General features: G+C 37.7%; 1 protein-coding gene across 1 annotated transcript in view; it reads left to right on the forward strand.

Annotated features, from left to right (window-relative positions):
* The window catches only part of MYBPC3 (myosin binding protein C3), a 62,026-nt gene that overhangs the window by 24,867 nt on the left and 22,743 nt on the right, over positions 1-14,416 (forward strand). The window contains exons 16-24 of the mRNA XM_052781997.1: positions 335-440; positions 4,353-4,519; positions 4,904-5,069; positions 5,988-6,094; positions 6,420-6,449; positions 6,618-6,754; positions 8,309-8,386; positions 9,655-9,814; positions 10,893-10,997. Coding sequence (XP_052637957.1) covers positions 335-440; positions 4,353-4,519; positions 4,904-5,069; positions 5,988-6,094; positions 6,420-6,449; positions 6,618-6,754; positions 8,309-8,386; positions 9,655-9,814; positions 10,893-10,997 — 1,056 coding nt within the window. The remainder of the gene's footprint in view (positions 1-334; positions 441-4,352; positions 4,520-4,903; positions 5,070-5,987; positions 6,095-6,419; positions 6,450-6,617; positions 6,755-8,308; positions 8,387-9,654; positions 9,815-10,892; positions 10,998-14,416) is intronic.

A 14,416-nucleotide genomic window follows, 5' to 3' on the forward strand; every position in this document is an offset into this window, starting at 1 on the left:
CTTTAAAAATTTGATTCCACTCAAGATAAACATGTGCCTTAAGCTCTACAAGCAGATCAAGTAGTATAGAAAACTAATGCCTCTAGTTTAGAATTTCAGAATATATATGAAAACTGATTAATCCTGTGTTTGTATTCTGTCTCACAAAGCAAAAACGAAAAGGTCATTTGATAACAATAACATGATCTTGCATAGTAAATTTTAAGTTCCAACACAGAGAGCATCACCATGTATTTGTCCAGGGGTTCTTCCTGTGGAGTGCAGAGTCGTGAAATCTACCTCTGGTCTTCAGTCTTTCATGATACTGTTTCAATAAAAGTCTCTTCATTTCCAGAACCTCCAATCCTGATCACTCACCCACTGGAGGACCAGATGGTGACGGTTGGAGAGAGAGTGGAGTTTGAGTGTGAAGTGTCTGAGGAAGGAGCTACTGTGAAATGGTAAGGGAATAGAAAAGGGGGAAAAAAGTCAAACAACATCAAACCGTATCCTTCCATGGGACATTCTAGTACCAGTGTTTGTGGACAAGAGCTGTGGAATAAACAGGAAGAAGGCATCCTACATAATTGTTTGCAGGAATAGATTGATCCTCCTCATATATGTCAAATATTGAGGAGGAACTGAGAGGGCAGAACACGGCAGAAAACAAATTCAGTATAGATATTTTATAGTGTCTCTAGGATTTCTTGTTCAGTGTTTACAGGATGCTACTGACTGTACCAAGCTGTTAGCTTCAAAGTTTTCTAAACACTTGACAGTCATGTCTAACTATTGCCCAGACTAATCACATCTGTATTGTGATGATCTTGCTATACTTTATGGAATCTTCTGGTCTTCTCAACTGCAGTGAGTTTGGGGTTTTTTAAAGTATTTTTTCTTAGCTAAAAGTTAGTGTCTCTTGAGACAGAGAAGGAAGGTCATTGACTTATTTTAACATCTCTGTTGTGGTGGTCCTGCAAAGCTGGTCATTATGCATATGCAGCAAGCAGGATTATGATGACAAATATTTAGACCATAGAGTCCATTTTGTTGGGCATTCCAGCTGAGCGGAAGCTGGAAGGTTCATGCTGCTTGGGCAGGCACAGCAGGCAGTGCTCACATACCAGGTCTTACGCACACTGTTCTCACTTCATTTCTCCACCAGATGAAATTCTCTTGTGCTTGTTAACAGCTTCAGGCACATGGTTATCAACTGTTCCCACAATGCCCATTACATTCCTGGAAAGTGCCAACCACTCATCTGCTCTCCCAAAGGAAGGAACTGAGAATTTAAATAGAGCCCAAGAGCTAGTACAGCATATGCATTACACTATTAAAGCCACATGCACAGGCACACACATGCTATTGTTCAGGAACTGCTTACAGATGCCTGGTCACAAGAGATGGGGACAACCAGATCTGTCCCTCTCAGAGCACAGTGCAGCTGCCACACTTTGATCCTATGCCTTTGAACAACTCCCATACATCTTGCAGAGCTGTTATCTGTGGGATGGGCATTTGGTGTGACAAGGGCAAACCAGCAGCTGTCTCAGCCTGAAATGCAGCAAGTGGTCAGAGAAACTCCTCAAATCATAGCAACAGAAAACTGATCAGTTAGACATTTACACTCTATTTTACTGGTTTTATTATGTGAGACTCACTCAATGCTCTTTGGCAACAAAGGGAGCATTTTGGACAATGGAGAGAAGTGTCCAGAGAAAACATGAAACAGAGTATGAAGAAAGAGTTGCAGTTTTATGGCTCATTAGGGAAATGCTCAACACTTTAAGCCAAGTAACAGGCACTAACTCAGGGCACCTGTTATAGCTCTTGTAGCATTTAAACCTGGGATATTAAATCACAAGCACATGAACAAAAGCAATAATGTGACTTGCACAAGACAGAAATAAGGCTTACAGCCTCTTAGGCATGGCCATCAGACTAGGGCTTGGAGAATTCATTATGTGGGTTTCTTCATAGTTATGAGGAAAGAATGTTCTCTTGATCACCCGGAAAGGTCTCACATTATTATTATGCAGTACTATGGAATAGTTATCTCTAAACTTCAGATGGTCTTGGAAATAATATCATTCTTGAAGAAAAAGATGTAATAAAATACATAGTTTTGACTTGATTTTTCCATCTCTGAATTCTGCATGTATCATCTTATCAGCTCCAAATGAAAACAAACTACAGTAATGTAACAATAAATCTGTGTGTCCCCATTATCACATAGTACCTACATCAATGATCTCTTAGAAGACATTAACCAACTTATTCTTAGAATCTAAACAGGAAATAGGAAAGCATTTCCAGACAGAGAAAAGAGGCATTGAGTGGCAAAGTTGAGAACAGATATTTGATCTTGCAGATGTTTAGGACTTGGAGAGACTAAACCATGGCTGACCTACTTATTATTGCACTAGTTCTGCTTCAAGTGTGAGGCTGGACCAGATGACCTACAGTGGTCTTTAAACCAACACTTCTATGGTTCTACAAAATCCTCCACTTTTACGCTTTAATATCAACTGATTCTTCTACTGCATTGCTCTAGTTACCAAAGGAAGGCCTGTAATATTACCTTATATGAGGTTTTTCACTTTTCACTGCAGCAGTGTATTATTTTAAGCCAAATGATATCTGGGAGTTCTTTTTTGACATTTAGTTTTATCACTCCACCATTTTGTCAGTACGCCCCTCTGCAAACACTCTACTCACACACAGCATCAGCAATGTCCTAGTCACTAAAACAAACACAATTTAAATACACTATTCCCTTCCCAGGGATTTAAGACACTACCCATTGCAAATAATCTATTTTCATTATTTAGACAAGATTTCAATAAACCTCTTTCTTACCAATGACTGAATAGAGCATTCAGATACCTTCGATGAGCCATGTGTCTCATCACCAAATACATCACCATCAAAATACATCACCAAAAAATAAAAGTTCAGCTTTGGAACACTAGCCACAGTGCATGTGCCTGGTTTTGCCACAGCATGCATGTGGCCTCAGACCCTTGCCACTCAGCAAGCAGAGGAAATGTTATCTTGACATAACACTAAGCATTGTATTTCATGTGGTTGTTATAGGCATCCTCTGTTTCCTCCCTTACTAGTGTTGTAGTCCTGTGATCTGGAAGGGAGGCCAGTATTTTCCTAAACCAACTGTAAGTTCCAATAAGCTGTGCTGTTTGAATGCAGTTACAGCAGGTACATCTAAGTCACAAGCTGTAGGATTCCTGTCTCTGCTTAAAGTTTTGATCTTGTGATTTACTTCAGCAGACTCTAACAGAGGCAAAAGGTTTTCTTGCATACATCTACCTAGAAATTAAAGCTATAGTATTTTAATGAGTCCCTAAATAGCATTTCAGTTTGCTATCCTGTAAGCTTATTTGTTCAGCTGAATAGTCACTGGTAACAAATAAGGGAAATAACACAAGATAGAAAGAAAATTCTTACTCTTTTAAAAGCATAACATCTTTTCTATTTCTTTTTCCACATGAGTAAGTATCAAAGAAAAATTTTTTCATTTACAAACTGCTGCAGTATTCAAGTAGCATAATATAAATGTATTCAAGTAATAATGAAACATACAAAATGCTGCAAAATGAGTAAGTTGGAGAAATTACAACTTATTTTCTTGTAGCCTGTTTATGTTATTTAGGATTCGGAATAGGAAATCTTTAAAACATCTTATGTATTTTTGTGTGACCTTGACTAAACAGAATGAATCCTCTCTGTTCATTTCCCTTCATGACGATTGGAAATTACAATAATTAAATTTCCTCCCAGGCTGGATGGTGAAGCTTAATTTAGTAATGTCTTAAATATACTGTGGCATCTTGAATGGAAAGGGCTACAAAATCCGAAATACATCTTCATTTAAATCCATCCTAAAGTTTTCTGTTTACTGATGCCCACAAACCATGAATTTATAACAATTATAATTCACATCAGGAAAATTAAGACTTTTAAGTCACTTTCCAGCAAGTCCAATTTACCTTATGGCAGCTTTTAAGATAAAAACTCCCTGCTGGTGAAGTGCGTCTTCATCCCCCTGTCTTCTGCAGCATTTAACATACTTTCATGTTTATCTATAGCATATAAATAGTAACAATCAAGTAACTCCTTGTGAGTGAACTCTCTTAAACCAGAAGTCAAATACCTAGTGAAACTTAATGGTCAAGCTAGAAGCATTCTGGTTCTGGTTCCACTAACATTTGTGCAATAGTCTCTTTTTTTGCTAACTTGAAATGCTACAAAGATTGGATCTATTTTGTGTCTTCCAATCTCTAGTAACATTGAGATGACTCTTACTCTCTTCTTCTAACCATAGAAAAATGACTCAACACTGTTTGGCATTGCAGGGAAAAGGATGGAATTGAGCTGACACGGGAAGAAACATTCAAATACCGATTCAAGAAAGATGGAAAAAAGCAGTATCTAATTATTAATGACTCAACCAAGGAGGACAGTGGACACTACACCGTGAAGACCAATGGTGGAGTATCAGTTGCTGAACTAATTGTACAAGGTAGGCAGAGGTAATATTACAGAACCAGAGAAGCTGAAAAATTAAAACAGGCTGAAGGTAACCTTCTCCAGGATAGTGCATAGGGGTAGCATAATCCTCATGCCAGGAAAAAAGAAGACGTAATAAGGGGCATAAGGTTTGATAATAAAGGCCTCAAGGAGAACTCAGACCTGTGTGCCGGATGTAACAGATACTCTGACAATAACAGGTGCTTAACTATCAGTCCTGTTAAAGCCCTGCACGCTGTGGATTTCCCTTCATATTTCACCCTTCCACAAACAGCTTGCTCAGTCCTAGCCTCTTCTACTCAGTAAATCCACACTGTTTACTTACAGAGCTATTCTTATTTGTTGATGTGCATATTGATTATCCTCACAATATCAGAGAAAAAGCTGGAAGTTTATCAGAGCATTGCGGACCTGACAGTGAAGGCACGTGACCAGGCAGTCTTCAAGTGTGAAGTTTCCGATGAAAATGTGAAAGGAATCTGGTTGAAAAATGGAAAGGAGGTGGTCCCAGATGACAGGATAAAGATCTCCCATATTGGCAGGTTAGTCTTGTTTCAGAAAGCAGGTACAGGCTTGGGTATTGCATTACAATCCACAGGAACTATTATCTCAGGGGACAGGAATATAAAACAAGACTTTGTCCCAGCTCCAGCTAAAAGGAAAAAAGTTTAAAACCTTCTCATATGCAATCAACATATAGTCACAGACTTGCTTTGGTATGCATGCGGTCTTTCTGTATTCATACCTTTTCCATATATGGCATCAGTGGTACATCAGCAGAATTCATTCTGTTTTCATTAGGATTTTGTGTTTTCTTGGTATTCAAACAATCTAGAAAACACATTGTTGATAACTTTAAAATTAGCAGTGGTGTTTAGACAGATAAAGATAGCACGTATATATAAAACCCTTCAGAAAAACTAGCGTTTATAGTAACACATACAGTTGTGCAGTTCTGTGCTCAAGTTTCTTAGCAGTCTAACTACTACTGGAAATGGAGACCAAGATGACTCAGAAGATACATAAGCACTACATGTTAGGTAAAGTCTTCCTTGGTGCTCTCTACAGGGATGGAGCATCAATTTTTAGCTTGTTTTTCCAGAATTTTTTGTAGTCACAATCTGGTCAAATGAAACCAGTCAGCAGTGTTACAACTGCCCTTGTAATCGTAAAGAACTGGATTAGAGCAGAGAAAACGCTTCCTCTATTCAGACTAGACTATGTATCTACCTTGACAAGAAAAATCCATTCATGGACAACATGCTGACATGGATTTGCTTGAATACTGAAAGCAGAGCAATCTACAGCCCTGGTGGTTGTTGACTTGATGTTAGGGTAAGGGGAGAAGAAATAGTAATGTCTATGAATATCCTATAGCCTGCACCTTGTGTCTTGAGATAGCCCTGTTTCTCCTGAAGAGGTAAGTTAAGGGAGCGGAATATATTTGTTCATGTTTCCAGAATCCATAAGCTAACTATTGAGGACGTAACACCAGGTGACGAGGCTGATTATTCCTTCATCCCTCAGGGATTTGCTTACAACCTTTCTGCCAAGCTTCAGTTTTTGGGTAAGTTATCTTAGAATATGTAATGGGAATTCCAGAGGGATAAAATAATGGTATTAATCACGGTTATACCAGGAAAGAGTGTGCAGAATCTCTTTCCTGATACCTCAATATAGGCACATTGCTTTTCCCTGTTATTTTGTGTTATCATTATCACATTATTTTACAGAGCCTGTTTTCCAGTTTATTGCATTAATCTCTTGATGTATATGCCTTATGAGGTTTCAATGATGAATAGTTTTAAAATTATTTTTTGGGTGCAGATGCTATGTAAATTCTGTTTTCTGATCTATTTCTCCTACACCCTCCCCCTCCTTTTTTCCCCCAGAGGTCAAGATTGACTTTGTACCAAGAGAAGGTAAGAACAGCAGTCATTATTTATATGCAGGTAAACATGCTTTCAATAGCAAAGGAAGCAGTGCTTTTTCATTTTTACTTTAATGTATGAATATTCACTTTGTTGTTGTTGTTCCATACGGAACACTCAAACTATATTTAAAAATTATTTTCTCTGCCTTTGCTATAGAACCTCCCAAAATCCACCTTGACTGTCTGGGCCAGTCCCCTGACACTATTGTCGTAGTGGCTGGGAACAAACTGAGATTGGATGTTCCCATATCAGGAGATCCAACACCTACTGTCATCTGGCAGAAAGTAAACAAGGTAACGTGTAACCTGACACAACGTCTGAGGCAAGGAAGTCGCAACAGGAAATTTATTTTCCCTCTCAAATCTTACTTTGATTTACAATTCTTAGTTACATGTATTTTCACCTTCCTTTTAATTTTATTTTTTCTTAAACCTCAAGAAAAAAAAATTAAATATCTGCAATGCAGCTCTTTGGGATTTAGCTGTTTTTATGAGAGTCATCCTGAACTCTTCTTTTTCTGAACTGTTGCCTGTTTTTCTATTTCAAAAGAGAGGGCTGAGTATATATGAGTAGACATATGTACATGCAGACAGTAGGATACCATACATGTTTATTCTCTTCCTACCTCAGAGCAAAAGAAATAAATGAGTCATCCCCATCACCTTCACCTGACAGGATGGACATGTTCTGGAGATGGCAGCTTCTTTTTTAATCTTTCTCAAGAATTCTACAGTCTGTGAAGAAAATGTCGTCTTAGCAGACCACTGGGATAAAACTGTATTTGGTATAATGAAAATAGAGGATACTTGCTACTTGCCTTATCAAAGCAATTACAAAACATCAAAGAAAGAATTTAGAAGCTAGACACAAAATGTTAAGTGAGCTTCCTTTCTGGCTATCTCAGAACATTCCCATCCCTCACCATCTGTGGGCTCTTGAGCTATAACTAGCACAAAACGCAGAAATACTTTGCATAATATTCTACAGCATCATTACACTTCCCATAGGTGTAGATATAGACAAAATAATATTGCCAATTATATTAATTTCCCCAATCTCATTTCTTCATGATTCTGCCGTGTTCTTTGTTCAGGTTAGCATATTTAATAACACTTAGGACTATTTTCTGCAACACAGAATTAGTATGGAAACAAACAAACAAAAAAGCCATTTATCTCTCTTTTGGGAACCAAGAGAAATTGACACCCTCATACACAAGTTTCTCTGATAAAATGATGACTGGGTGTCAGGCAACCCCCATACAGTGTTATTTCTAAGGTGTGAGGTCTCAACATATGAGTAAAAGAAGCCAGTCTTGATTTGAAGGATGTGTAACATACTTACTAATGAAATCCTAAAGAAACAGTAGCACAGCTTCATAATATTGTTTGATGTGTTTTACAGACCTGGCTATATTTCTGAGTGTTAAAACATTTACACTGACTTACTAGCCCATTGTTACAGAAAGAAGTAATCCTTATTTTTGTAGTTACACAAGATGAGTAACTAGTACCACAGGACACAGATTCACAACCAGTTACAATTCTACTGCAGCAGTCATGCATCTTTCTTTGTTAAGCTGTAAATTTGGTTTTGCTGACTTATCCTTCCCTTAATTCACTGCAGTCTGATACATCTATTTCCATTTCTGCTTTTTACTTTTGTTATCAGTTGATTTCCTTCCCAGGTCTGCTTGCTGCCTCACTTTGCTCTTTGCTTTTCTCACACCTCCATATTCAACCCACCTAACAAACCTATGGACTCTTCTCCTCTGTCTTGCAGAAACAGCTTTACTGGTCTGCTCAGAAAGACTTAGCTTACTTTCTGTGGTTTCTTTGCTTATCTAGAAAAGCGACCTTCTTCGAAGCAATGATGATTCCGTGACTCCCTCAGAAAATAGCAGTGATTTAAATACTGATAGTAAGGTAAGTTCCTTATTATTTATGCAGACACACAAATATGCTTAGTGTTTTCCAGATAAAAGGTCATATTCAGAAGGAAATAAAATTAAAGTCAGTAGATATTAAAACTGGTGAAGCAAATAGCACATCGGGCCCAACATCCTGCCTCACAACGGTAATTACCAAACACTTTGAATGGGCACAAGAGATCTGGTGACTAATTTTAGAGTAAGATGCTGATTAAAGAATCTCTTTCTAATCACCATCACACAGTGGCTGGATTACAAGGAATCAAAGCAGTTATCTGAAAACTCTTTTTAATATATTTGTGACTGTTTATCCCTTTTTTTCCCCACTAACCTGTAAGCTTCAATAATAACTAGAGGAAAAAAACTAGGACAAAATCTTACAGGACACAGGGAAAGATGACAATGGGTCAAGAGAGTGGACTATGTATGTACAGAACGGTGAAAGAGGATTCATTTTCCAACAAGTTTCCTTTTTGTCATAAATAACTTACTTTGATAGAGTAAAAAATATTTTACATTTATTATGCAACAACAAACCTTTCCCAGGGTTAGGATTCTGCTGTACTAGTCATTATTCAGGCACATATGCTTTCTAACGGTTCCTGTTCTAAGTCTAAAGATACACAGGTACCTAAAGAAGAAAGGACCGTGTTACAAACGTACAGCAAAGTTGTGGTCATTATGTTTAGACCTCAGCTCAGAGAAGAGTATAAAGTTACCCCATATGATGTCCTTGAGTGACAGAAATCACACTGATGCCATTAACAGTTACAAGCAACATGGTAAATTTTTTAGAGGGAAACTGTTCAAGTCCATGTTATCTGATGCCAAATGCAGATACTGTTGATGAGGAACGTTTGCTCAACCATTTGAATTTGAATTTGCAAACCCTCTTGAATTTACACAGTACCCAACTGTTATCCATGAAATTCTTTACATTGACACTCGTAGCTAACCCAAGTAGGAATCTGTGGAAGTACTTAGCAACTTCTTTGAAACGTAACTGGGTATGTGTAACTAGCAATGAATCTTAACAACCTGCAGACTTTCGGAACCAATTTTCCCAAACGTCATTTATGTGAACCACTTAGTCTATATTTTATCTCTTCTACATACAAATAGAACTTGAAAAACATTATAGCTTTTCAATAATTGTTACAATATTCAATGATTTGAAGATTTTCACTAGCTTACATGCAGGCTCATCAGGCTGTCCCTGGCACAACTTACAATTAATTTATCTGTTACTTTCACTGCCCACAGCTTCTGTTTGAATCTGAAGGCAGAGTTCGTGTGGAGATGCATGAAGACCACTGTGTCTTCATCATTGAAGGAGCAGAAAAGGAGGACGAGGGAGTATACCGAGTTATAGTTAAGAATCCAGTGGGAGAAGATAAGGCTGATATCACAGTCAAAGTTATTGGTAAGTGAAGGAAGGAAACAACCAGAGCATGAAAGCATCTTGAGTTCACTGAAACTCACCCTTCTCTAAAACTGAGGCAGGTTCTGACTTTAGGTTTAGAAAAACAGAAAAGGATCATAAAGGCAGGAATACTATCAATCACAAAATTTGGTAGAAGTATTTTTCACAGGTAGTTGCCTTCTGTCTGAAAAGGTAAGAGAGCAACTCCCAGTAGAAATCCATGTATTTCCTTTTTATATATTTCCAGTTTCAGCTGATCCTATCTATCATTTTATAGATTACATTCCATTCTGAAGTATATGCTTCATGCTTGTCCGAGATGAAAAACTTCTTGTCATTTTGTTGTGGTTTATGTTTTTAAGCAAAGATTACTTCATTCTATAAGCAGTAAACGGTTAATGGTTTAAAGAGACATAATGTATCTGATATAAGCAGATTGCCACTATGAGTCACAGAGCTGGGGGAAATATGATTTTAAGTCAGTAATTTTTACAAAACTTTTCATAGTATTTAACTTGTTTACACCCTGCCACACATATGACAAAAGGTCAGGTTATAAGCAAACTTAGAAATTATAAAAGAAAATTACTTTCACGTACAGTATTAAAATCTAGAATTCACTGCTTAGGTGAATACTAAGTATCTTTCCATCTTTTACAAATCCTAAATCAGGATATTTACTATGAATACCTCCAAAATATCAAAATATGCGAGACATGCAGCCATTATATTCTATATAAAGTTTATTCTAGAGAAAATAGGAAACTCTGGAGCAAACCTCTTCTTACAGAATTACCTTGTTACCTTACATTTTTGCAAAAAAAATTATTATGTCTTGGAAGAACAAGGGAGCTGAGTAATTAATGGTATTTAAAGGAAAACTAACCTAACATAGAAGCATCAAAGAGCAGGATTCACTTTACACTAAGATAATACATTCTCGATTGTACCTACTGTTGCTATCTGACAAAGCTGTATCAATATGATACAGAAAAAATGTTAAAGAAAAATATTTCATTGACTTGTATACAGAAACAGAAACAGAAACAACTCTCATTCATTCTTACATTTTCTTCAGATGTTCCTGACCCTCCAGAAGCTCCCAAGATCAGCAACATTGGAGAAGATTACTGTACTGTGGAGTGGCAACCCCCTAAATATGATGGTGGGCAACCAGTACTTGGTAAGAAGTGCTAAAATATAAAGTCCCCAGCAGCCTAGCCTATATTTTTTGCTGGTCCTTTAAAATGGCACAGAAGGATTCTCTACGTTTATTCACTCTAGGAAGGCTGACCCTCAACAACTAACTAATATAGCAAACCTTCAAACTGGTCTCGATTCTGGTCCTTCAATTTTAGGGAGAGAGTGCCCCCTACCCGTGCTATTTGAATCAGAGAAATATTTCGGTAAGTTACCGAAGCACAAGATGGTGATACCAAATATAGTTAAAGCTAAACATTCTCATTCAAGACTGAAATTTTGGGTCAGTAAGACAGGCCTTTGAACTTACTTAGGAATACCACAAAAGATCTGTGGCCATCTCAGTCACCAACTCCAGTTGGCTGCAATCTCAAGCACTCATGCAATACATGTTTCTTTAAGAAAACTACTTCATAATTCTACTTCATATACAACCACACACCACGGGTCACAAAACATGTTTCAATCATTTTAATGACCTCAAAATCTGTACTAAAAACTAGAGGCCAGAGTTATCATGCCATACAGGAAATGAGCAGAAGCAATCAAGAATATCACCAATACCATTTTAAGTTCTCTGCAGAGCATGGTGGTTTTTAGATAAAACTCCCTGTGATGCTCAGAAAGGAAAGGAAATAATGCAGGGTCTTGGCCAATTTTAGGGGAAAATTCCTCTGGACTCCAAAGCTAGCAATTTGTTTAATAATGATCACTGGAGTTTGAGTTTCTTTTCAAAAAAATACACTTAAAGCTATATGGACTCTCATGGGGTTGCCAGGGCTAGAAATGTTCTAAAATTCTTTTAACCCCCTGCATAGTATCTGGAAGAGAGGAGTTTGTATTTGCTTTTGGATATTTGGACTTCATTCACTTCCACAGGAATACAATAACCTCATTTAATTCAACAGAAGTTATCTGTGCAGGAATAAACAAGATACTACTGGGCCAGTCCCTTGTGGTTTCATCTGTTCTGACAGGAGACAAGCAAGAAGTTAACAATTTAAACTATTATGTGCAAAGATGTATACCAATAGCTGTCCCATTACCACAGCCAACCCCCCTGCCTTGACTATGCAAAGCCCATGATTTGGTTTTGTAGAGTTTTCAGGACATGTGTTTTGGAAAGTTCCTTGTTTTGTTTTCACTGTCAAAGGAATGATTTTATCAACATTCTGCTAACAACCCTTTGCACTACCTGAGGAGGTTTATTCAGTTAGCACAGGACTGTACTACTAATAGAGCTAGAATAAAACACCGGGGTGGGGGGGGTGGAGGCCAAGATCCAGCACTATCCATTCAAACAAAGCTTTAGGAGCAAGTTAAAAAGGCAGGGGGAAAAGACATATGCATCCCTATCTGTCTTCATATTGTTACAGATGGCATTGTAGGCAGTCTACTACAGTCTTTATTAGCTATATCCAACAGATATAGAAAAGAAGTTCACACCCCATCTTTACTGTTACGCAAATCTTTCATGAGGTCTCATGTAATTTTTATATTACTAAAGCAGTATCTTTATCTGTCATACATTCTGTGCATTTGGGGAAATAATCTGTTTTACCAAATGTCACCAACAGTACCAGTATTGTCTTTTTACCTCCTTTTTACTTTTTTTTTTTTTTTTTTTTAATTGCAATTCTGGTATGCCACAGTGAAGAAGTGTCTCAGTTCTGACAAGCAACTGCATATCTAAATTGGCAGAAAAACAGAAACTGAGTTGCTGAAACTTCTTTCAGTCTCACAGACCCTGGTGAAGAGAGAAAAAAGCAGGAACGTGTAAAAGGAACCATAGGTTGCTTACAGCATTTAACTCTGTTTAAAAGCTACTGAAAAAAAGCATGCCATGAGTAACTTTATACATTAGAAGTGATGATACAACCTGTCAGCTCAAAGGTACTTCCACCACTCATTTCCCAAAACATTCTGTAGACTCCCATGCAATTCAATATAGACAGGAAAGGCTCCTGATGCAGGATGTGTGTGCGTATAGCACATCAGCAAACATGCCTGTCGTTCTCCATCTCCCTTTAGACGCTAAGTGTGAATCATACTTCCCAGGTATACCAAAGGGACATCTGCAAGTTTGATAGCTGTGACCTTTGTGAGCAGCAGGGACTGAATCATTGATCTACACAGCTCAATTCCTTAGTCTTTACAATGTGTTTGCTATAGACATACTATTGTAGCTGACCACTGTTACAGACGTATTCTCTGTAGACTATGGGTAGAAACAGACATACAATACATGGCATGTGTAAATCACTATTCAGTGTATTTTCTGATTATTCACTCCGTAGTTAAAAGATGAATAGCTTTCAAAACAAAACCTACTTAAAAGAAGTCTACATGCATCACATTCAGGCACACCACCTGCAACACAGAGAAGCAGCATCCTCCATATTAAGGATCAAGAATCACAGATTCTATTCCCAGTTTCGGGAAATGAGTTTATCTTTTAAACTGATAACCCAGCCTGATTTAGGCATTCTGAAAAACAGCACAGTAGTGTGGGAAAGGCTGTGGATGTTGAGGGAGTGAAGGAGATGTACTAAAGACCTGGATTCTGGGGATACAGACTACATCTATGCTATACCATAGATTTGTTCTGCAGTGCATCCAGGTCTCTTGGTTCTCTGTAATCACACAGGTTCACTTTTCTTCCCAAGGGAATCAGAGCAAGAAAAATGGTGCGTGGCCAGGACTCACTCCACTATAGGGCTGAAACAGAGCTGGGATCTGCACTGTCTGGGAAGCACCCTGCAATTCCACCACTTAGCAATGGACACAGATCTAACATCAGTTCTTTGATAAATCATATAAAAAAAAGGGGGGGGGGGGGAGTGTCAAACTGTTCTTCCAACTAATTTTTGTATTGGGATATATGCTGTTAGTCAAGATTAGTAAATTGCAGCAGAATATAAGAAAGAAATTAATTTTTTAACTCTGTCTCATCTTACACATTTCAAGGCAATTTCTCCTTCACTGAAAGGGCTTTCTGTTGAACTGCTGTGCCTCATGCATTTCTCCGCCATTAGGAGTAAATGACCACATTCTCACCAGAAAGACCATTTAAACCAGCTCTGCTAGTATCTCTATTTTGCATACATCTAAATACCTTAATAGTAGTGTATAGCATGCAAAATGTGCTTAAAGCCTAATACCAGACATAGACAATTCTAAATAACTTCTACTCTGAAAAGTATAATTGTTCAGGTAAGAATGTCAGAGAAAAGGAAAGTAATACAAGAGGAAACTGGAGGAAAATATCAAAGCTTCACACAATTCAGTTATATGCAATAATTCTGAATCACATTTGGCTTTTTTATGCCATTGGGAGAAAAAAAAAGTGATTTTCTTTTTTCCTACATGTGAGAGAAGAATTTGCAGTTCTTTCACATCAAT

This window comes from Harpia harpyja, chromosome 3, assembly GCF_026419915.1.
Source record: "Harpia harpyja isolate bHarHar1 chromosome 3, bHarHar1 primary haplotype, whole genome shotgun sequence".
Taxonomy (NCBI): domain Eukaryota; kingdom Metazoa; phylum Chordata; class Aves; order Accipitriformes; family Accipitridae; genus Harpia; species Harpia harpyja.